This window comes from Alosa alosa, chromosome 13, assembly GCF_017589495.1.
Source record: "Alosa alosa isolate M-15738 ecotype Scorff River chromosome 13, AALO_Geno_1.1, whole genome shotgun sequence".
Taxonomy (NCBI): domain Eukaryota; kingdom Metazoa; phylum Chordata; class Actinopteri; order Clupeiformes; family Clupeidae; genus Alosa; species Alosa alosa.
In genome coordinates, this window is record NC_063201.1 from 28,363,414 (window position 1) to 28,388,566 (window position 25,153).

The window sequence follows — 25,153 nt, forward strand, 5'->3', positions numbered from 1 at the left end:
TCAAGTAACTGTTAAAAACAGCACTCACCGACGCACTTATTCTTACTGTACTCTAATGTTTTTTTTAAACTGTCCTAAAATTGTGAGAATTGTTCTAACACTTACTGTTTACCATGTTGTTAGTCGCTTTGGTTAAAAAAGCGTCAGCCAAATGTAATGTAATGTACTGGAATGTAAACTGGGCACAAGCTGGTTTTATTCTATGTTCCACTAGGTGGCAGTGTTGCGTTTTGTTTCCCCCTCATGCCCACCTTGGTATGTCTTCATTCCCTTGGGAGTGCCCATTGAGATTAGCTTTGATGTGCTCAAGTGCTTTGCGTTGGCACACAGACAGTGCATCTCCGACATCTGAGCGAGGGCTGCATTAACTTTAATTACTGTATTAGCCATTTTAATCTCAACATGGACTCTGATGATGGAGACCCTTCTTTATAATCCTCTCCCCCTATTTCCATCTGTGATGGATGCAGACAGACTAACTCAAAAAGTAATATGATTATGCCATAGCTAATACAGGAATATTTTAAACACAATCAGTGCTAATTGACTGGCGTCCCCTTATAACGTGTTCAGATGATTGCCTGTTCTGATTTCTGTCACTGCAGTTTATGACTTTCAAGGCTTTGTGTCCTGTTTCCTCTTCCTGTTCCTGCACTTTGTTTACATTTAATTTTATTCTCACATCACAAGCTGATGCATTCAGTTGAAAGCTGTTCTCTCTTAAACAAACCTGCCTATTTCTGTAGTTGTTTGTTCCCTTTGTGACTATATTTATGGAATGTTAAAAATATTCAGCCATAGGAAGCCATAGGAACATGTGTTTTCAGTCATCCTGACAAATGATTGTTTCTCAGACATTGACACAGACACAAATCTGTTGCTGGTATGTGGCACAGCTCTCTCTCGTTGTGCAGTGGTGAACTTTGTAGGCAGTGTGTGAGGCTTAAGACTAGACAGTGTGTAATTATACATTGGTCTGAATTCAGCAGAACCAGACTAATCATTTTGTCAAACCAGATAATTCACTATTGTCCCCAGATGGATTTAAGCAATGCTAAGAAATTCACGTCACATAATCCTCCCAAAATATCCAGTGCTTGTGAATAGGACAAAAATTAACAACTACCATCATGATGAAGAATTACCACTTCAGCTCATACATCTTAAACACATTACCAGTCTTGGAGCCTCTACCCCTGACCTACAACTGCCCCCTCACCCCCCTCTTTACGTGGTAAATGGACCGGTCCTAAACATCTGTAGTACACATGCTGGTTGATTCCACTGTGCACCTGGGGTTGAGGAGGGGGGTGGCTCATTGGTCCTTCGTTTTAGCCTTCACTGGCCAGCCGGGCCCGTAAAGGAGCGCAGCGTAGCGCTGAAGTCTCAGACCGGGCCGGTCAGGCGATTACCACCCATTCTGTTTACAACTGCGACTTTCACACACTGGACAAAGGTGATGCACAAAGCTGGGCTTTTCATTTCATTGGGATTGGAGGTTTGGGGGATTTTCATTGCAGATGAAAATCACAGAGATGTGTGTGTGTGTGTGTGTGTGCATGTGTGAAGGTCTGCCAGTGTGCACATCTGTAACTGACAGCACTGTCTCTGGGCTGTTGTTAGAGTGAATTGTTTATAAGGCAAGCAAACCACACCAAACCACACATATGTTGACAAATACAGATGCAGAGTCCAGCAAACACAGACGAACCTCCGCAGATGTGTATCGTCCTCTCACCCCTTGATCTACAAAGGCTGAGAGGAAACACGGCAGGCACCAGTTTCTAGTGCATCGCAGCTATACCATTCAAATGGAAAGGGTTGTGCTGCTGTGTGTTTGGTTTAAAGCCACAGTCGGTACTGTAAAAATAACCCAAATACAAATGTAAATAAATAATGAAATGTAAAATGAGACATATTTTGAAACCCTTTCACCCTTGGAGGACCTCTCTCTTGGTTAAAGTGCTTTAGTATGGGGGTGGTTAAGGTGAGTCTTGCACAGGTCTGACTCGTGAGCGAGCATCGGAGACGGTGAAATGAGGCTGGCAGCGATGCCAAGCACGGGAAAATATACGATGTTCTGGTCCCGGGGAGAGTGAACAGAGCCAAAGCGCCACATCTTCCGTTCCAGAGGAGATGCGGCCTCCGGCTGTAAGGAACGCTGCCACTATTACCCAGCAATCCCCCCAAACACACTCACCCCCCCCCCACGCACCCCCTCTGAGTTGGCACTGCGTCAGCTCCGCATCCAGCTACAGCCTGGCACAGCTCCACAGCATGGGCATAAGGGGTTGTCATCACCAGCCTAGATGGGCACCGCACCTCTTTCCAGCCTGTCTAAACTTGGACTGTGTGACCAGAGTGTGTACACAAGGGCGTACACTGTGTCACATGTACTTTTTTGTTCCAAGACCGTCAGACACACAACTTTTGGTCTGTCACTGCAAATGCAATAATTAGGGATAGGAAATTATGTTTCTTTTTTTGTTTTTCTGTCTTTTCTTCTGTAGCTCATCTCACTTGCTTCTTTTCTTGCTCTTTCACTCTCTACCTCTGGCCTGTCCTCCCTTGTCCACACCTGTACGTGGGTCTTTCTTCCTCTTCTTCTTCTCCTTCTTCCTTTCTTCAGATGAGTTGAAACCCTCTCTCTCTCTCTCTCTCTCTCTCTCTCTCTCTCTCTCTCTCTCTCTCTCTCTCTCTCTCTCTCTCTCTCTCTCTCTCTCTCTTAAAAGACAATGAAGGACAGATCAGTTACTTTTGAAATCCCTATGTTATGGATGTGTATAGAGCAGAGAGGGAGATGGCCATGTTGAAAGACAGATCAATCATGCCAGGTGAACCAGGCGTGTTCTTTCATCCCAGCGCCATATGCCATGCTGCATTGTGGGAAGACTCTGTAAGATGTGACCCCAGGGAGGAGAGTGTGAAACAGGCTGTGCAAGAAATGTGTCGTTTTTTTTGCAGCGAAGGCGTAGAAAATGGAGAGACACAGGTGATAATGGGTGATTCATTTTGGAATGCTGCTTTGTGTTTCTGCTGAGAGAGCACAGGCAGTGGCGAGCTGCTCGCTGTGAGATGTAGAGACGCATCATGTCCTGACTGAGAGGGAGATTTCATGATTTATACTGGGCTGGAATGGAAGCCATCTTAGTTCACATTCTAAACATGTAGGCTTTCTTATCCGGGCGTTGTGAGTGTGTCTGTGTCTAGTTTAGTAATGACAGATTTTTTTCTCTCTGAGGAGAGTCAGCCAGTTAAATGGACCATCGCCCTCGCTCCCTGGAGAAAACTTGCATCACTGGAACAAAAGGTGCCAGCCTCTCTGTCTGTCAGTCTGTCTGTGTGTGTGTCTGTGTGTGTGTCTGTGTGCTTGCCTGCCTTCCTGTCTGTCTGTCAGTCTGTCTGTGGGTGCGTCTGTGGACCATCGCCCTTGCCCCCTGGAGAAAGCTTGCTTGACTGGAACAAAAGGTGCCAGCCTCTATGTCTGTCTGTCAGTCTGTCTGTGTGTGTGCCTGTGTGCTTGCCTGCCTTCCTGTCTGTCTGGGTTAGAGTCTAATACATAAAAGGGCGACCCAAAGGAGTGGTGACTGTCTGTCCACTATACCCCCGTGGCCAGTGAAATCCATTCTGACGTTTGTGTGTCGAGGATGTAAGACGTGGGTGGCTGTGTTCCCTCTGAAATGCACTGGAGTGGCTCACAGAAGCAGACGAGCCCATTGGGGCTTACCTGTGAGCCTCCTATTCCTTCCCCCCAATAACGTGGCTCCCTGATTGAGACTTGTGCTCATGTAAGAGGACTGGGTGAGCCATAGAGCCAGATCGTGCCCCAGAGAGCCTCGGAGTATTTAGGCCCCAGCTGAGTACTGCTGTGGGAAATTGGACAAATGTCCCCCGGCCCATCTGAACACGTACTTATGAACTGGTTGGAAGACATTGAGGATGCTGGGTGTCTTATGGCCCTCTGAGCTCTCGGAACACAAAATTCTCTTTAGGGTGGTTACCTTGGTTACGATTGATTGTGGAGCTGCTCTGGCCCAGTTCCAGCCCAGCGCTGGCACATACGTGGCCCGAGGCCAGTACAGACCTGTTTCAGTATATATACTGCATGGATGAGGTTTGTCCACTGACTCGTCTTTTTTTTCTAATTATCTCCGCAAAGTTGGTTATGTTTTCGTTCGTGGTTTGTTTATTAGTTTGCCTGTCTGTCTGACAGCAGGATTAAACAAAAACGACCTGTCAGATTTTCATGAAATTGGTGAAGGGGCCTAGCAGGGGCCCATTAAATCTGCAGCGGATCCGGATAACGGGGTGCATCCGCAAATGGGATATTGCTGTGAAGAGCTACGTAGGCTGTCTTTGTAGACTAGGAAGTTTTACAACAGAGAACATCAAAGATAAAAAAGACAACAGAATTTTTATTTTTTATTTGTCTCATTTATTGGCAAACAATGAAGGATGTTTTCTAGTTTAAACTGGAATTCTTTGTCTCTCTCCTAATGAGGGGAAAGGTCTTTACTGTCCTACTCCATGATATGGATCATACTAAAATCTGAATGAAAAATGTGAGCTCTACTTCCTTCTGATTGTTTTTTTTTTTTATCAAGAACATGTTTTCCTTGTTTCACTCATTTTGAGAACTTAGCTTTCCTTTTTTCTGTGGAGTGTTTCAAGTGTTGTGGAGTTCACACTGGAACTTATATTTCACCCACCCTCTCTCCTCAACTCACCTAACTTTACCACACACATGTACACACACACACACACACACAGGTGCACACATAAACACGTGCTATATCTTTTTTCTCCTAAGTGCTCACACATACACCTACATACATGTACTCTCACTTGCTCTCCCACCCTCTAACATACACACACACACACACAGGCTGTGGGCGGTTAGAGCTGTGTGTGTACCTACACACACACACACACACACACACACACACACACACACACACACACACACACACACACACACACACACACAGGCTGTGGGCGGTCGGAGCTGTGTGTGTACCTACCTATAAGTGGGCAGTAGTGTGTGGGATTGTGTGTGGGCTGCTGGACTCAGTCAACCGTCTGTGTGAAGAGCTTCCACCAGGGATAATATTCTCCAGGCACACTCACACACACACACACACACACACACACCACTCTCATAACTCTTAACTCATCTGTCAAGGTCAAGCAAACTTTTTCCTGCTTAGAGTATGCCGAAATGTATGTTCTCAAGATTCCATGCCATTTCCATCCAATCATTTGTGATGTTTGGAAATGTAGTGGGTGTATATTCATTTTAGCAACTGTTGGTTTTTAGAATGATCTCAAATGTGTGTGTTAGAGAGAGATATATATACAGAGAGTGAGTGACACAGAAAGAGATGCTTATATAAATAATGTATTTAGTCACTGAAATTGTAAAGAGGTTAGTTGACATGGTAACACTCACAATGATTCAGTAGGTTGGGGAGAAGTTTAAACGCTTATTATTTTTTCTCTCTCTCACACACACAGGAAACATCACTTCCCAGCATCCCTTGCGACCCTCGTTCATGGACTACTTCGACAAACAGGAGTCAAAGGTCAAGGCCCAGGACAAGAACACCCAGGTCAAGCGGGAGTCGTACCTCATCACTGGCATCATCTTCCCGGACAACTGGAAAGTGCCCCAGGATGGCAACTTTGAGTTTGTGAGTACTTACCCGTGTCTCAATCAGGCCACCAGCAGATTTTTCCATCAGGCTAGATAGATACTTTATTCATCCCGAGGGAAATTGTAGGCATCCAGTAGCTTATACACAGCTTAAACACAACAAACACACATATATCTCACATACATAAAAATCACTCAGAAATAAATATGAAAAAGCATGTGAAGTGATTACAAAGGTCTGGTATGGACTGACCATGTGAGGCATTGACCATGACAAGGTGCTATGGTAGAGTGTGTGCAATGGTGGTAGTGCTTTGAAGTGAACAGTGCAGGGATTGAACAGTGCAATAACTTTGCTTGTTATTTAAGAATGTAAGCATAATAGAATTGCTGGACAAACAAGAAAAAGAACATATTTTAAAAACAATATATAAAAACAGTATGGTATGGTATGTCTGTCTCTCACATAGTGCATGATGAATGATGATGATGATGATGATAAAAGGAATGGAACTAAATCAGATGGGATATATATTTACCTCCAGGAATAGTTCATTGTGGTTTGATTGGTTATGATTAAAAGCCTGGCAAAAATTAAACAGAATAGACAAACACAACAAGTACAATACAAAAAGAATAGATATGTATATTCATAATTCTTAGTAATTATTTTATGTTTTGATTTATAAGTAGCAATCTTTATACCAGCTTTGTATAACCCCTGGCAAACATGATTTAATCACCGCTTATTCAGCTCATTCAGCTCATTCAGCTGTTTTATTTTTTAGAAAACAAATCACAGAAGTTCCTCAAAACTATTTTTCTGTAACAGATGACCGTTCTAGCTTTGTGAAGCACAGCTTAAGAAATTAGCAAAAATGTAGTAATTTAAGGCAATTTAGACATCTTCCAAGAGTGATGATTCCATAATTTCTGCCTGGGGTTGTATATATTGTAGTGCTGGGTAGTTGGGGTGTTATGTAGGTGATGGTTATGTGGTTGCTCTTCAGTCAAGTGATTTGGTTTAGCTTGTTTAGTTTAGCAGTGTGTGTAGGCACACTGTGGACAGTGCTATCTCTGAGGCTTCTGGTGTTTCTCCCACTTTAGCCATCTCTCTCTTTCTCTCCCTTTCTTTTCTCACCCTCTCTTTCCCTTCCTCTCTCATCTCCCTATCTTTTTTGCTCTTCGCCTCAGGTCTATCTCTTTCTTTCACTCTTTGTCTATCCATCTCTCTCTCTCTCCTCCTCTTCTGGCTCAAAACAGATACATTGAGCCTGTAATGCCTTCAAAAGTACAGCCAAGAGCAAGTCTAGAACTCTGTTCTGTGCTACCCAGAGGCTAAGGTTAAAGAGGTTTCTGAGGAGCCTGCTGTGGTGCCAGTCCAGATGGACGAAGCCTCTGGGTCAGGACTGGCACCAGGTTGGGGAACCAGTGCCAGATCCATTTTAGTCTGGGAGAGATTCCACAGCATACAGAGCAGCTGTAGAGCTCTATGAACATCCTACAGAATCACAGAATCTCATCAACAACATGGAATAGAATAGTAAAGAGTGGCATTCTCCTAATGAGTTCAAAATAAATCAAATGAGTGTTCTACTCACTGTGTCTCTGATTCAATTGGAAATGGAACAACAAAGTGTTTAGCCATTTTAAAGACTCTCAGTCTGTCTCCACTCAAAGCATGATGGGATGCATGTGAGCTTGTTTGATCATTTGTGATTGTCTTTGGTTTACATTTCACACACACACACACACACACACACACACACACACACACACACACACACACACACACACACACACACACACACACACACACACACACACACATACGGACACAGATACAGATATACACACACACACACACACACTGAACAAACACTTGCATATCAAAGCAGCCGTAGCAGACCAGTGTGCATGCATGATAAAAGGCAGCTGCACATCAGTCCACCAGAAGCCAGTCGTTTGTGTTCATCGATGCAAGGGGAGTCTGGGGAGCACGTGCATGGTGGCCATCTTTCCTCCCACGACCCGAGACGCCATGCGTGAAGGATCAGCACTAATCTGAGAAAGATCCCTCTCAGAGCCGTGTGTCTGACAGGGGCCTGAGCAGCGCTCAAGGACACTCAGAACCCTGGTCCAGTCACTGGGGGGGCTGCTGAGTGTGAAACAGACAACGACAAACTTCAGAGAGAGGAAGAGAGAGATGGAGGGAGACAGAGGGAAAGAGAGAGAGAGGGGGGACGGTGGGAGAGAGAGGGAAACAGAGAGAAGAATTTAAAAACACTAGTTAATTGAACCAGTTTTCAAACTTCTGCAAGCTGCAACTGCAAGCACATACTGCATTAGATTATCCAAATCCTCATGATGAATTAGAATTTCCAATAAAGACATATCAACCTATCAAGTCCTTTTTCGAGAGAGAAAGAGAAGACTGGAAGAGAGGAGGGGAAGATGGATGGACAGAGAACGATGGAGAAAAGATTGGTGAGAGAGAGAGAATGACAGAAGGAAATGTGAGACAAGGAGAAGGAGTCCATGCGAGACAAACTGGAGGCTGTGTCAGCTTTTGTCTGTCCAGAGATGTGGTGTAACACAGGAGCCTGACCACACCCCAACCTCATCACGACACCAATCCACAGAGACCTGTGCTGCCATGGGAAGGCCTCATTTCATATAGGAAGTGCTACCAAAATAGAACCAAACACCCTCTTCACTGATGTCTGAAAGGTGCCACGGCTGATTTCCGAAAGAGCTAAATTTGATTTACTGGTGCTTCAAAGTGGTGTCCCAGTTTCGAAATTAGACCAAGCATATCCTAAAATATTTTTCTTGGTTTTTATAGCATTTTTATAAGACAAGGCTTCATTTTTGGGTTCCTTTCAAAGACCTCAATCCCAGGTGTGCCTTGTGCGCGTGTGTGTGTGTGTAATATAGAGCCTTCTTGGATTGCTTCTCCGTAAAGCAGACACCTCCACTTTGTTCTAACCAAATTGGTGAAATGAGAAACTGTCAGCTCCGGTTAGCACGGCTGCCACCGCGCCCCGCGCTGTCTGGCCTGAGCTGGGCAGCCTTGGCTCTCTGAGCTCCCCCGGCTATTAAATTAGCCTGAAGTGGGGCGGTCGGGGAACTCACTCCTCTCCGCTGTGGGGGAGCGGAGGCCAGTAATTGGTGCATATCCGAGGAACGCGCGTCGCACCGGGACCTAGCTGCGGTCCGTCATCTGAACGCCCCCCCCCCACACACCCCTTCTCTTGCAGACACTGCCTTCCTCCCTCCTCCTCCTCCAAAAACAATCTCTTCATTATCCCTGGGCCTGCTGTCAAGTGCTGGCTCTCTCGCGGCCTCTGCCCACTCTCCAATCATCCATTCCTCTCCTCTCCTCTCCTCTCATCCCTGTGCCTAATTATCAGTGCCATCATGGGTGCTGAGGGCTGGAGAGAGGCTGGTAAGGAGGAAGGGAGGCTGTCAAGTAGCGAGCGCAGAGAGAGAGGAGGGTGAAGTGGGGGAGGGAGAGGTGGAGAGAGAAAGGAGAGAGAGGCTGCATCTTATCAAAACATGCATGTTAAATCTATATTATAATGTGTACTCCATATAGACCCTTTCAACAATAAAAACAAAAACAATGCTTGAATGTTCTATTTGGGCCCCAATCTACTTCCTCTGCATTAAGATAACATATGGAATGTTGAAAAGGAAGTCTTGTGAGGGCAACTATGATGCTGATAATGGAACTCTCTTGAAAGGGTCTATAGTCTCAAACTTGAAGCTTTGGCAGGAGACTTCATTCATTCATGCCAATAAAGCATTATTTGACTTGTTTTGATTCAGAGAGAGAGAGAGAGAGAGAGAGAGAGAGAGATTTACTGAGAACCCAAGGAAAGAAAAGAGTAAGAGAGACAGAAAGAAGGCAGTGTTATATAGCATGTGCAGTGATGGACTACCAGAGACAGAATGGGAACAAAAATATCAGCAATGTGCTCCGCTGCTTCTGAGCCCTTGACAGAGTGTCACCATAATGAACAGACGCCATATGGCCAGACAGATGGAGAATGCCTGTCAGTCAGCCTGCCTCACTCACAACACAAACTCAAAAATGCAACCTGGTTAGAACTCCTCCAAGTCTGCCAGCCAACACCAAATGACAGCGTGTAATACAGAGTGCCTCTTGCACTGTTATCACCTACCATTGGGCTCAGCGTGACATGCTAATTATCAGTAAGCTAAACCGTGTGCAGCACCTGCAAAGAGCTGATAACGGACGACATGCTTGTGTACGAACCACAACCCCAACTGTCACTCTGGCCAGAGATGTGTAATTATAGTCTGGCAGTTAACACTAGACTACTGTGTTATGACGTTTACCCACTCCTATTGGAGTTGCAGTGGCTTTTAAGTACCAGCCTCTTTTACACACACACACACACCAAACACACACACACACACACACACACACACACACACACACACACACACACACACACCACATACAGTACTGTGATGGTCCACTGGCTCTGCTTTACTTGAGTGTGATTCTCATGCATCACGTGTGCTGCCATAGTTACTAAGAGCTGACCTGCTGATGTTTGCATTGCACCTAAGGGGGCTGAGCAAATGGCCTCTGTTGCCTCTCTCTCTCTCTCTCTCTCTCTCTCTCTCTGTCTTCTCTCTCTCTCTGTCTTCTCTTTCTCTGCCCCCACCCTCCCTCTCTCTCTCCTCTCTCTCTCTCTCTCTCTCTCTCTCTCTCTCTTCCTCTCCTCCATCCTCTCTCTCTCCCTCTGTGAGATAGCTGAGAGGTGTGTTGCTGCATCAGTGTTTGCAGAGGAGTTGTGGGGCCATGCTATTGACTCACCTTCATAAAGCCTGCCATTATCGTCCAAGAGTGGCACTCCCATTCTGACCCTTGTGCTTAGGATGGACGGGGATACACACACACACACACACACACACACACACACACACACACACACACACACACACACACACCACACACACCTTAGAAGCTGTGAAGAGATGATCAGAGGGGAGTTGCTTTGTTGTTGAGACAGTAATTGTAGATGAAATTAAGTGTGTGTTGTGTTATGTTTGGGTCTATCCTAGTCTGTGCTATGGTGGAAGGGGTCATCTGAAGCAGTGCCTTTATAGTGTGTGTTGGACTTGTTCTGTTGCCTTAACTTCATGCTGTGTAGTGTATATGAACACCCCATCTCGGATCAAAAAGGTCTTTTCATGTTCTAGCCAGAAAATGTGTCATCAGGAGTTGATTCTTTTTGCACAATTTCTATTTGCTGTAAGCCTCACAGGAGTTCAGAGATTTAAGGAGTTCTGCTCATGGTGTGTGTGTGTGTGTGTGTGTGTGTGTGTGTGTGTGTGTGTGTGTGTGTGTGTGTGTGTGTGTGTGTGTGTGCCTGTGTGTGTGAAGTGGACCTTACTGCCCGTCCGAATGAATAAAATCCACTCTCAATCAAACTTGACCTTCATCCAAACACTATTTGCCTTTACGAATCCAAGAAGGGCCTTGACTCCCTCCGTCCTTTCTCTCAGAAAAGGTCAGAATTAAAATCCTACTGTTTTTTAATCCACATGCCTCTTTAATATTCCCTACCATATTCAGGGAGGATTCCAGCCTCCATGTTGTCATTTCACAAAAACAGACATTATTTTGTCTCTCTTGACATGGTGGACATTAGTGCTGTGCCACCACATACTCGTTGACACAATGTTGTAATTTAGTTTCTTTGCAGTTGCTCATAGTTGTCTGGTCTAAGGTGTTTCTTGTGGTGTAGTGTCTGCCTGGATGTGTGGATATTCATTATTGATGAGCATTTTGACCTTTCCCTAATGGCCTGGTGTTGATGTTTCCTCCCTATGCTCAGTCTTCACTCACTTCAAGTCGGTTTTCTCTGCAGTTTGAGGCATAAATGGTGACTTGAGCAGAGTGACATGTTTGTACCTCTAGCTGAATTCGCCTTACAGAGCCTGTGTGTGTGTGTGTGTGTCTGTGTGTGTCTGTGTGTGTCTGTGTGTGTCTGTGTGTGTCTGTGTGTGTGAATACAACATGAATCTGCCATGGCTCGGCGCCTGCCGGAGTTGGATCAAACGGCTAATAATTCAGGTGGGAAAGGAGCGAGGAGCAGGCCAACGCAGATGCACGCAGGCTGATAAATGCCAAATCAAAAGGCGTTTGATTCCAGCACTTCGCCTGCAGTGGCTTGGGATGCACGCGGGCGTGTTTGGCCCAATTACCAGAATATGCACAGAACTGGCTCTCCACTTAAGCGAAATGACTCTGGCGATGTGCGGCAGGGATTGATGATGGCAGAGTGTGGGTGCGTGAGTGTGTGTGTGTGTGTGTGTGTGTGTGTGTGTGTGTGTGCATGACGGTGTGTGAGTGTGAGTGCAAGCATGTTTCTTATCTCTGCCTTCTCCTGTCTGCTGTGCTGCTGCTGCCGTACCGACGGTGAGAGAGCCCGGCCGTGCGAGCAATGGAAATGAAAGTGGCGGTTTCCTAGGGAACAGCAGCGCACATTGTCATGAGTCTTCTCCCAGTGGGTATCGTGCAAATGAATCTGTGCCACTCTAGTCACAATGCGTACCCACATTCTGATAACACTCCCTGATTTGTCCTTTTGACAAAATCCTGCATTGAAATATCAGCATGAATATGGGTGTGTGGGTTTGGCTTTATGTGGGGAATGCCGCTGCTGACATGTGCAGGAGATGGTGGGTCAGAGCCAAGGATCTCTGGGTATCACCATATTAATGGGATGTCAGAAATCACTCAGCACTGAAGGGCAGAGAAGTCAATAAGCCAAGAAAAGACTTCAGGTAGGGCAGAGGGCTGTGTGCGCTGCTGTCGCAGGTTTATGTCTTTCACCTTGTAAAAAATGGATCCTTTGGGGACCCGTGCGGGCACACACCTGCGGCATCTCAATTCTGAGGGAGACCTAATCAAAATGGCCGCCCAGGAATAGGAAGGCATGTATAAGTATAAGTATAAGTATAAGTATATATACTCTTTTGATCCCGTGAGGGAAATTTGGTCTCTGCATTTATCCCAATCCGTGAATTAGTGAAACACACACAGCACACAGTGTACACACAGTGAGGTGAAGCACACACTAATCCCGGCGCAGTGAGCTGCCTGCATCAACAGCGGCGCTCGGGGAGCAGTGAGGGGTTAGGTGCCTTGCTCAAGGGCACTTCAGCCGTGCCTACTGGTCGGGGTTCGAACTGGCAACCCTCCAGTTACAGGTCCGAAGTGCTAACTAGTAGGCCACGGCTGCCCATGTGATGAAGACATGCTGCGGGCGTCTAAGATGGGTGAGAATGAGAGATGAGGACGCACTCTGGCTACCCGAGGAAGAGGAGGGAGCGTGAGGAAACGCCGTGGGTACCTTCAGGGCCATGCCTTCCTGCCGCCCCTCTACAAAAGCTCAGAGTCGCTCAGACAGACAGCTTTTAATGGCTTATTGATCCAGGGGGCTCATCAAGGTGTTGTTTGAGGCAGCTAATTCTGTTTTCTTTGTCTTGTCTTGCCTGGTGTCTGCCTGGTGGGGCCGGTGAGCCAAAAGGTAAGTGAATCAGATCCGCCTCTGATGCGCTGCTGGACCCTGGCCAGTGGAGGGCCCCGTCCAAATCAGAGCTGTTCCCCAGGCATCTCCTATCTGGGTAGATCTGAATGCTGCAGTGCTCTGGCTTTAACAAGGCCACAGGTCATTAGAACCTGTCGAATGAGCGTTCCTGCTCATCATTATTCTAATGTTCTGTGTAAATCATTAAATGGAGGTTAATTATTCAATGGGGGCCGATGGGAGCAGGGAGTTTGTGCAGTTGAGTGCGTTCAGGTTTGTGCACCAAATGAAGCCTTATATTCAGCGTACTCTAACTCTGTGGACGAGACCTTTTGGGTCTTGGCGCCACAGATGACCCCACTCTCCCGCCTCAGGGCCTCTCAGGGGACGCAGTCGGGAATGTCAGCCTTGCTTATGCTCACTTCATCCCCACCTGAGTGTCCACTCACTGCAAGATGAGTTGTGGAAAGTCACATGCATGCAGGCACATAGTGTGTTAACAATGAATGATTTATGTGAGGGTGAGAGACAGGGGACCGTCGCTTGACTCCAAATGGTGGTCCCTGAGTGATGCAGGATTTCAGACTGGCTGGTCTGAGGTCTGTGTGAGGTGAAGCCGTCTGTCACTGTGTGAACGGCCGGGTGCTCTGCGCTCGAGCGGTCACTCTTACTACTTAACGAGTGAGGCAGAAGCAAGGGTCATCTCTGGAGTTGCAGACTGCGTGTTAAACTCGAGGCGTCTCGAGGCGTTCAGTGTGTTGGACAGGCAAACGGTCACAATCTCCGATGAAGTACATGCTGTCATCTCTCTAGCGTGCTGATGTGTGCATCTGTTTTGGTGTGTGTGTCTCCGCTCCAGTATGTTTATACAGTATGTGTACATGGGTTTCTGGTTTCATGTGTGGTATGTGTGGGGTGTTTGGGTTTATTTGTGGTATTTGTGGGGTATTTGGGTTTATGTGTGGTATGTGTGGGGTATTTGGGCTTTATTTGTTTCTGTGCATGTGTCTGTGGGTGTATCTGTCTTTCTCTATAGACCATATACTGTAGGTATGTATGTGTGCATGTGAATGCTTGTGTGTCTATTCATCTGTGTGAATGTGTGTCTATATGGTCTGCCTGTGTGTATATCTGTCTGTCTGTGTGTTTGTCTATGCATTTCTCTGTCTCAGCAGCAGGCAGCAGGAAGGCACTATGAAGGCAGGGCTTGCTACAGTATGTCGTGTGATGTGGTGAAGTAATTGAAGGCAATCCTGAGCAGCGGCTTGTCTGCATGTTAAAGAGCCTGGCCCTGATGAAACCGACAGGTCTCTCACTGGAGCGTGCTCAGTCCATTAGCAACGGTCATGTGACCTGAGACAGCTGCACCTCAGAGGAGGGCAGAGGAGAGGGGGTGTGGGGAGAGGGGGTGTGAGGAGCGGATATGTGTTTTAAAGGTGCCAGTACTTGTGTGGACTGAGTGAAGGATTCTGTGATGTGTGTTTGGTGTCCTGAAGGGTCCTGCAAGATCCTGCTTGGCATGGTCATCAGCCCAGTATTGGGAGCGTTTTGTCACAGTGAAAATGTGTATTTTCAAGACATCATCATCATCATCCACTTGACTGGACAATTGGTCTCCGATTAAACAAAAGCAGTCATGTGACTGCAATCCTGCATCTGAGGAGGGCGGGAGTCGTTTTTTTTTTTATCAAAATGGGTAGCAGATGTTGTTGATGTGCTTTTCTCATGCAATACATATGCAGCCCATCAGGGGATGGGCAGGTACCTGAGATGGAGAGAGCTGAAGCGTGGGAGAGAGGCACAGAAACACAGAGAACGCTCTGCTGCTCCCAGACTGCTGTGTGGACGTTTAATCTAGACAGACAGGCCAGGTGTGGGCGGTTACCTTCGCTTCCTCCAAATCCAGTCAGAATGGCAGGGAGTGGATAGAGGGCAACAGCATGTCTGAGTTAAATAGGTAAAACCCACATCTGCTGGACTTCAAACAAAGAGTAAACCCAATATGTTTTAAGCATGATAGAAGCAGCTGATAGTATATCCTGTTTAGTAAATAATCATGCAAAATGTGCAAACAAAATGTATTAAATGATAAAAAAATAAGTTCTGATTCCATTCAAAATAAAGGCAAAACTCATTAGTGATAATAAACTAAATCAATTGATATTATTTACTAAAAGATGTATCTACCTGTTTGTCTGCCTATCTTATCTCTTCAGCCATGAGTCTGCTTGTCTATCTTTCTGTGTGTGTGATCTGATGTTCAGCGTCCATCAAGTAAGGGATAATGTATAGAACGCCGGTCATTATGGGGAAAATAAGTCCCGACAGGGCAAACCGGACCCCGACGCGCCAGCGGAGGGGTCTTGTTTCGCCCTGAAGGGACCTATTTTCCCATAATGACCGGCGTTCTATACATTATCCCGCTTATTATACGGCTACTTGCCAAAAAAAAAAAATAAACTCCACGATATGTCTCTTTACACTTATTTGCCGTTACCGTTTTGTCGTGGCTTTTGCTGAGAAACAAATACTGTAGTTCGCAACACACGCTGAACTTGAATCAAACATTCTTTAGAACACAGCTGATCAACTGTCTGCTTTCCCTTTTGAATGAAGTTCCAATGCAAGAAGTGACCGGAATACTTGCGGAGTGATATGATCAGCAGCACAAAACCCGTTGCCATTGACAGCGGTAATTATATGTTTGCAGCGATAATTACATGAATTTATTTTACCGTAGAATGTTGGGAAATCCCATTCAAGTCAATGGAGCGTTCTACTAGCATTGTGAAGAGTCGTATAATAAACAGTAATATTGCTGTCTATAAATAATGCAAACACAAAACAAGAACATCCAAACTATGTACAGAATTAACAATGTCCTCTTTTTGCCAGACGATGCAGACATCTGGCCTACAGATCCTTTGTAAGATGGTGCTGGGATTATTTAGGGAAAAAGGTCTGAGTTGTTGTTTCGGCTTGTGTTGTCCTGGGGATCCGAAGGGACAACACACAAAAGACATTTGTTGGCTGTGATGATTCTATTACATTGCTCATTGATTGCGCTGGGTCATAGGTGGCGCCATCAGGTGTTATTGTGGAGATGTCGCTTTCATCCTCCTCCTCCTCTTGATCAACCTGAGGTCTTCTAGCTGGCCTTGGATGAACAGGCTTGACGGGAGTAGAGGTAGCAGGCCCTCATGCCCATGGTGTATCCGAAGTGCTTGTATCAATACTCATACTTTTCATGAAGTATTCTGTTACTTAACTGTCAAGTTACAAGATACTAATAGTACACAGGACATTCACTATCTCACACAAAACTGTACTGGCACAATGGAAACAAAAATATTTTAGTGACTGTGGTAAGGTGTATGATGTACTAAGTAGCACACCCACATGAAGACATTCAGTAATATCAATTCTATCTGTTATGCAATCTGTTATGCTCTTTCTGATTCGCTTGTTTTTCTGTGTATTTTTTTCATTGGCTAATGCGGGCAATGGAGGTAGAAGATCATTTTCACATGCAGCATGCATATGCAACTTGGAGTGAGCTATAGTATTTCGAAAGGAACAAGTATTAAACGATTTCTCTGTGAATGAGACCTTTAATGTGTGTGGTTGCACTGAGAGCAAGGACATGCACAGGCTTCAGTGCTGCTTGTTGAGCCAGAAGGGTCATTCCGTGTGAAATCACCCAATTTCAGCGCAATTTGGCAGGTGACCCTCTCCGAAAAAATCAGAAAAAAATCACAGGTATTTGTAGACCAAATCCATGCATAGATCTTAAATAGTATATCTGTATAACTAATCGTTGCAAAACTACAGCACTTTGAAACTTCAAGTCATTTTAAGCATTGTGGTGAACAATTCTTTTTGTTCAACTTCCAGCATTATTGGCTCTTTTGGTATTTCACACACATTAGTGAAACTATCTGAATAGAAGTACATTTTCCTGTTGAATTAAAAAATCCAATCAAATCAGGTGTATCTTGTGTACTTTCCCCTCTGGAAAGCTCTGAAAATGGCTATAAATTCATTATGAATTTAAAGCCATCATCACCTTTGAGGGCTTCTCATTTAAAAAGTATGTGACACAAATTCATAACAATTTTTTGAGGACTTCATGTATCCAATAAGGCATTTGTAAAATGATGATAAATCTTTGGTTATTTATTTTTCTGCATCTGACAATGCACTTTTTTTAAAAACCCCTTTTTACTTGAACCATTTTCATCTTCTCATTTGGATATGTGGCAGCAAACAAGTGACTCTCTTACTCTTCCATTGACTTCCATTGTATTAAAAGAGCACCACATGTGGTGCAAAGTGGTACTGCAGATAAAGTACAAATTCAGTGGATTTATAGACAATATTTGTATTAAAAAATCTTATCTCAATGAAGAAACTCAGCAACAAGCCCAAATTTTGGGCAGATGATCCTCACATACAGAATGATATATGGTAAATTTTTTAAAAATCCTGTTAACTGTCCACGTGGTGAAATGAGAAGATGAAAACAGGCTTTTTGAAAATCAAGCCCAATTTAATAAAAATGCTCTGACAATATGATAATGTTAACAACCAAAGTTAATGCATGGACATGACCTTATAATCCATACATGAGTGGGAAAAAAATCTGATGAATTTGTGTCACATACTTTTTGAATGACAAGCCCTCAAAGGTGGTGATGTTTTTTCACATAATGAATTTATAGCCATTTTCAGAGCTTTGCAGAGGGGAAAGTACACAAGATACACCTGATTTGATTGGATTGTTTAATTCAACAGGAAAATGTACTTCTATTCACATAGTTTCACTAATGTGTGTGAAATACCAAAAGAGCCAATAATGTTGGAAGTTGAACAAAAAGGATTGTTCACCACGATGCTTAAAATGACTTGAAACTTCAAAGGGCTGTAGTTTTGGAACCATTAGTGATACAGATATACTGTTTAAGATTTATGCATAGGTTTGGTCTACAAACTCCTGTGATTTTTTTCAGATTTTTTGAGAGAGGGTGACCTGCCAGCTACTGGGTGATTTGACACGGAATGACCCAGAAGCCAAAAGTTGGGAGTGGCATCTTGTGCTATCAGAAAGGTAGAATAGAGCATGTATAGTATGCCTGCTGCTCAGCGCTCTCTGTCCAAAGGTTCAGCTATAGTCAGCCTTGAAGTCCAATGCCCGTCATTGTGAGCAGGTCATGTACTTGAAGATTTGGAGTCCTATGGCCGTCACTGTGAGCAGGTCATATAGATTTGGAGTCTTATGGCCGTCACTGTGAGCAGGTCATGTAGATTTGGAGTCCTACAGTGTGGTCATCACTGTGAGCAGGTCATATAGATTTGGAGTCCTATGGCTGTCACTGTGAGCAGGTCATATAGATTTGGAGTCCTATGGCTGTCACTGTGAGCAGGTCATATAGATTTGGAGTCCTATGGCTGTCACTGTGAGCAGGTCATATAGGGCTGTGCTCACCTTCGGTCCCTTCTCTGTCCTGCTGTCGACTGGGCTGGTCATCTGCTTCTGGTGTGGAGTGTATGGGAGCTGACAGCTCCTTATTGCCTTTGTTTAGAGCTCTATCTCCTCGCCCCGCTCCTCTCCGCTCCTCTCCTGACCTTATTTACCATCCCCTCCCCCCGGGCCGTCCAGTCAGACTCCGCCGCTCTGATCGCCTCCCTCCCAGTGACTCGCTGTAAATCACCGCCGTAGTCGAGCGCGTCTGTGCGCCACGCTCCCTGCCCTCAGACAGCGTCCCGGTGACGGCAGCCTCTGATTAATGCACTCGTCTGTGCTCCATTCTTTTGTTCTTTCTCCCACTAGCTGCCAGGTGCAATTTGTTTCCTTCCCAAACTTCATGGATGGTGTGTTTTGCCTTTCTTTATGGCTCTGTTGAATTACAGTGACAATGAGCACTTTCGCTGGCAGGAAGTAATGATGGTAGGCATTTGGTGTGCCTTTGCCAAGGAGATAAGACATGATGACTGAATGGCAGAAATGGTTGCAGCTACCATCAGCAAATATAATAGCTGCAACAACATTAAAAATAACCTTTTTGGTAACAAAGAATAATAGATATTGATAAGTAATGTTGATGTTATATCTATTTGATGTTGATGTTTTGTTAGTCATAACAAAGTCATCTTTAATTTATCCTTAATTTTAACTGCTGCTGTTAAAGTCATGTTCATTACAGACACTGTATATAAAACAATAACAAATATGAGTTGGCATCACCTTTCTCTAAGCCCTTGCGTAGTACAACTGCCTGAAGCTGTTATTATGCATTCATCAAGTGTGGACAGGCAGCTTCAGGCATGTAGATTCCACATGCTGGTTTGAATAGTGATACTTAATTTAGTATTGCAGGGCTATTCAACTTCATTACCAAGTGGGCCACCCAAAATATGGCGTTGCTAAAATGACTATTGTGTCTATATATATATATATATATATATATATAGCCACAATAGTAATTTCATATAGCCTTCATGCGTTTATAAGTATCCAGCTACATTTAATAAGTTCAGTTAAACTGAACTTATTAAATGTAGCTGGATACTTATGAATGCATGTATGAATGCATGTATATTTGTGAAATAAACCAGTAAAACAGTGCCATGGGATGGAATATATAACATTGATACCCAACTTCTGTCATAGCTCATATTTTTAAAAGAAACAGGTGAAAACTATCATTAACATCCAACTTCAGTCGTATTTCATATTTGTAAAACAAACCACAGTGAAACATACTGACAAACAATAAGCAGCATTGTAATTTGCAATGCCTCAATGTTCCGTACAAAAGTGACCGAGACTTTACTCCTTTGACTTGTAGTGCCACTTAACAGTAGGCTATCATTACCGAAATGCATTCATTGCACAGTAAACACTTCGGTTTATGACTTGATGTTGACGGCAATGTAAACAGTCAGTCCTTTCGGACTGGAACTGCCGTTTTCATCATCAATTTTCTGTTTCAGAGACAGACATGGTTAACAAATCATTAACATTAGGAGTACTGCTGCCAACGCGGGAATTCCTGTGTTATGGGTGAGTTCGTAAATTGCCACACTGAAACTTTTTAATCGTGCGTTATTCTATTTTCAGAGTGTTAGATTGAATTTATGAATGCACCCTATCTGACAGCCCAGTGTGACAGGCGCGAGCCACGCGACATTGTTTATTTTTGTAGCCAATCACTGCTTATTTTATTGATTATAGCATAGTCATGAAAGCCAGAGTTGAAGGCAGTTTGCGGGCGGGCCGCAGGTAAAATTCAACGGGCCGCTAGTTGAATAGCCCTGTAGTATTGTATTCAGCGCTGTGCCAAACCAACAGGAGGAGGAGTTGCCCAGTAGTTGTGTTCACCCAGAGCTGTAAGTGATAACATTGACTCCTAATTACAGCCTGGGCTGTGTGTTTGTTTACCCAACGCCGTGGGGAATCCAGCTGAGTCGATGGAAGACAGGGTCTATTCTCTGTGATATTTTCAAAAAACTCATTAGGGTAATGATAATCATTAAATATCTTTGCGTCCAAGCAGCCAGTCCATTTCCCTGTCGGTAGAATGGCATCACACATCGCCAGATCAATCAGGGAGGTCTCTGTGGAATGGGCTTATCAGCCTAACGGTGGCCACGTGTTGTGGGGGAATCGATCACAGCAACTTGTCACACAATTATCAGCGTGTCTTTCCTAGAACTGCAGGCATGTGTGGGTTTCATGGACGGGTATAGGGAGTGAACTTATAGGAGTGTGAGGTGAACTGTGTACCACCCCTGTCCTCAGATAGCTACTCAGGAGCAAAGCATCGCTGCAGAGAGCAAAAACCACACCACGGTCTACAGAAGTTCATCCTGCTTGAACGGATGATGTCTTATATTTTTGGAGAAAATATTTGAGCATTGAACTTTTTTTTAATGATTTTTTGCCTTTAGCATTGTTGTGGCAAAGAATGGCATTCTATTTGACTCTCTCTCATTTTCTCTCTCTCACACACACACAAACACACACACACAGTAATTGAATTCCATTATACTGTCCAACATCCTCCTGCTCACCAATATGACACATAATGACACAAAGGTCTGTGTAGGTAGTCAGATAAATTCTCAGCAAATACTGCAGTTAGATGTCAATTTGGCCACTACCTTGAAGTCTCTCCATGCACGCTGAGGTGTTATCTGGTATTGTTATAGCATGGATGTGTGTCTGAGGAGGATATTAGTTCTGGCAACAGATATACAGTGTAAATGCAGAGTGGAGGTTGGAGTGGAGGTGGAGGTTGGGGTGGGGGTGGGAAAATAGGAAGTCGCATCTCCGCCTCTGATGAGATGCATCTCAGTCTTAACGAAAGCTTAAGTGCTTGCAGATGAATAACTAGGACCTGCATGAATCTCAAATGCCTCCACTCTTGTATGGTTGGAGGAAGAGGGGATTAGAGTTGGAGTGGGAAGACCACAGAACTCAGGCTTGTGAAAAGTAATAAATCTGAGTGCGAGTCAGCGGCCTCTAATTGTTTTGCTCTGTCTCTATCAGCAGGAGCACATGGCCTGAGGCTTCTGGAAGGTGCTGTGAGGGGGGGAATGGAAAATGCATGGAAAATGAAAAGAAAATGCATCACTGTGTGTTTGTGGGGCTGGGGGAATGACGTGGATGCAGACACAGCTCAGGCCTGCTCTGAGTGGAATCACACCTGGCAGCTCATTAAATCAATGAGGAGGATCAGTGTCTGGATGAATGAGGAGATCCACATACTGAGCCATCTGAACATGGTCGAACACCTTTACCTCCCATGCTACCAACAGCTTCTTATTGGAACATTTAAATGCTTCACTAATGAGCCTCTTTCACCTTATGTCTTATACACAGTGCAGTTTTAGGTAAATCACCTTTTAGAGACTAATTTAAATTCTTATGTAATGCACTTTTAAAATAAGTTTCCGTTATTAACTGACCAATATTGCATGTCAACAGTGCCTCAGAAATACAATATGCCAGAGGTTCTGCAGCATATCATTTGAGAAATCAATATCATTCACCTCTCCCTCATTGGCAGTCTATGCTCTGGAAAGATAAATGAGCCGAGCATCTATTGTGTTGTGTGTCAGCTGGCTGATCCAGCCTTCATGAGCTACAGCTTCTCGTGGTGGTGGAGTGTGCGTGTGCGTGCATGTGTGTGTGTGTGTGTGTGTGTGTGTATGTGCGTGTTTCAGGGGACTGATTGTAATGCAAACTGGATAAGCCTCAAGGGAACATTTAGATTACTTCCTGTTATATCGGATGTTTTGGTGTTTGGTGCCTTTTAAACATTCATCTTGTAATTTCAGCTTCCTACACGTCCATGACATCCTCTATCTCTTTTTCTTGTGTTTCTTTATCTCTCTCTCTCACACTCTTTGCCTCTACCTCCCTCACCTTAACACTATCATATCTTCATTGCCCTTTGCGTGACAGCCTATTGATTTACCGTAGTTAAATGTTAGGCTTCCATGTGAGGCATCTTATACAAGCATTCCACAGGCAACCTTGCCTGTGATCATCTTCATTGCCATTGTCATAAGATGGGATATAGACAAAAATGGATATGGGGAAATCTTTCTCTCTCTCTCTCCGCCCCCTCTCTCTCTCTCTTTGTGTCTGTGTGTCTCCCCCATGTCTGATCTCCACTGCTGTGTCTTTGAAAGCTTACTAATGGCTTCATCTCAATGCTGTACCGTGTCCGAGCTGTGTCGTGATGTCTAAAGAAAGTTGCCATCTCTATAGAAAATAAACACTTTCTTTCCCACCAGCACTACTGCCTACACGAACACATTTACAAACACACACACTTACACAGATCTCCCTCCCTGACAGTGATTAAGCCTCCACACCTAGCGTAGGTGTGAGGAGCCAGTCTTTTGTCTAACTTGCGTAATTACGGTTGCGTGAAGATGAATCCCTGTGGAAGAGCCCGGTACTCCGCAGAGAGCCCCCACAGTAGATGGATTGGAAGGGCAATTATTGTTCCGGGGCCGGGCCATTAAAACATCAAACCACAGCGCTGTTTAAATGGATCTCTGAAGGCCATGTTATTGAAAAAACAAAGCACATTCTGAAATGTATTTTATGATTGATTATGTTCTTTGGAGGCCAGGCGATAGGAGTGAAAGCTTGAACAGAATGTTTCCCTCCGTGAACTCAAACCTACATATTTTTGCTTCAGACTATTGCCATCTGAGCTGTGAAACCCTGATTTCAGACTGGACCTGGTAAGCCTTATAATCTGCCACACACACACACACACAAACAGAGAGAGAGAGAGAGCGAGAGGTTTTATCTCTCATGCCCTTCAATGTCTACTGGCAAACGTTCCCAATTGCCACTTCTGCAGGATGTGAAGTCTGGAAGTGTTCCCCCAAAGAGTCTCCCCTGGCACCCCACAGAGAGGGCATGCTGGGACTCCAGAACGTCTGTGTGCGACTGCAGGAAGAGCATGGTGAATAACCCCCCACCCTCTTCGGCGTGCCCCCCACTGCCAGTGGACTCTCATGGAAACCTCAGTCCCCCGACTGGTTCGGGTCGACCTTATCTGCAGGCTTGCACCTGGCTGTCTCCGAGCTGGCACAGCACTGGATGGTGAGAAGGAAAAAAAGTCTAGATCAGCCGGCGATGCTCCTGAGTTATGAGGAGGCCATGACACAGGTCTGCGGTCAGTCAGAGAGCCAGGAAGCTTTGCTGTCAGTGTGTGTTTTTCACTCCTCTGCCTGCCCGGGAGTGCGCTGCAGGGCTTATGAGAAGAGTATGGGGAGCCCAGCAGTGGGTCAAAGGTCAGCCGTTAAACATTCCATTTAGTTGCCGATGCTCCCACGGCTAACATTTAAGGGCACAGCCAACAGGGTGTCAAAACACTCTGAGCCTCCTAATGTGGGAGATGGCAAGCGAACACAAAGCGTCAGCAGAAGCGGTGAATGGCTTTAAGTGCAGTAAAGTATGATTGCAGTGTGGGATTGGCCTCAGGTCTTGACATCATCAGTATTGAGTAGCGATGGCACAGAAAGCAGATTAGTGTTTGCTAACTGTCCCATATAAGTTTCCATATACATAGGATTGCAGAGGTGGTCCAGAGGAGGAACACATCGGACTGCTGCAATCTCATCCTTACATTAATCACATCAGATCTAACGCATCAGCTTTCCTCTGGCAGTGGTTCATCATTTAGCAGCCGGTTTTAGACTGTTCAGTTTATACTGATGTGGCATGCCATGTACTGATAGGTATAATTACAAACATGACCTTTTCTTTTGATGGATGGAAGAAGACAGAAAAATACTGTTTAGTTTACAATGTGTGTTGAAGTGTTCAGTTTCTCTTCTTTCTTGCTCTCAGCTTTAACATTGCCACCATCAGCTTTCAAGTCAGTCTACCAACAAATTAATTACTCACAAAGGACAATTATTAGTACCACTGTGGTTAATATTGATTCCCCTTTGTGTTTTGTAAGTGAGTAATTTCTTTTCCTCCTTTGAAGGGGCTCATCCGGTGATAAACAGTAATGTGTTTGTGTCTGTGTGTTAAATGAGACCACTGGCATACAAGTCCATTTAGATGCTGTTGTGATGATCTGTATATGCCATCAACATGGTGAGAATAGTAAGTGGTCCTGCTCCAGGGTACACACACACACACACACACACACACACACACACACACACACACACACTGTATACACTAGAGGCCTTCATCAGAATAGGATGTTTTTGTCTTTCTCTATTATGTTTGGAGGACACAATTGGATCATAAACATGGCTGGTTGCCATGGTGATGGCAATCTAAAATGCTTGCTGGTTCTGCGCTTTGGGAAGCTCAGGGGCACATACTGTACTACCGTCGGTCGGCTGGCATTGTGTGCCAACCAGGTGCCAGGGTAGACAC

General features: G+C 44.8%; 1 protein-coding gene across 3 annotated transcripts in view; it reads left to right on the forward strand.

Annotated features, from left to right (window-relative positions):
* Positions 1-25,153, forward strand: part of LOC125305362 (serine/threonine-protein kinase 3-like) — an 84,917-nt gene that overhangs the window by 53,255 nt on the left and 6,509 nt on the right. For all 3 annotated transcript variants that reach the window (XM_048260042.1, XM_048260043.1, XM_048260044.1), the window contains one exon: positions 5,515-5,690. In XM_048260042.1, coding sequence (XP_048115999.1) covers positions 5,515-5,690 — 176 coding nt within the window. The remainder of the gene's footprint in view (positions 1-5,514; positions 5,691-25,153) is intronic.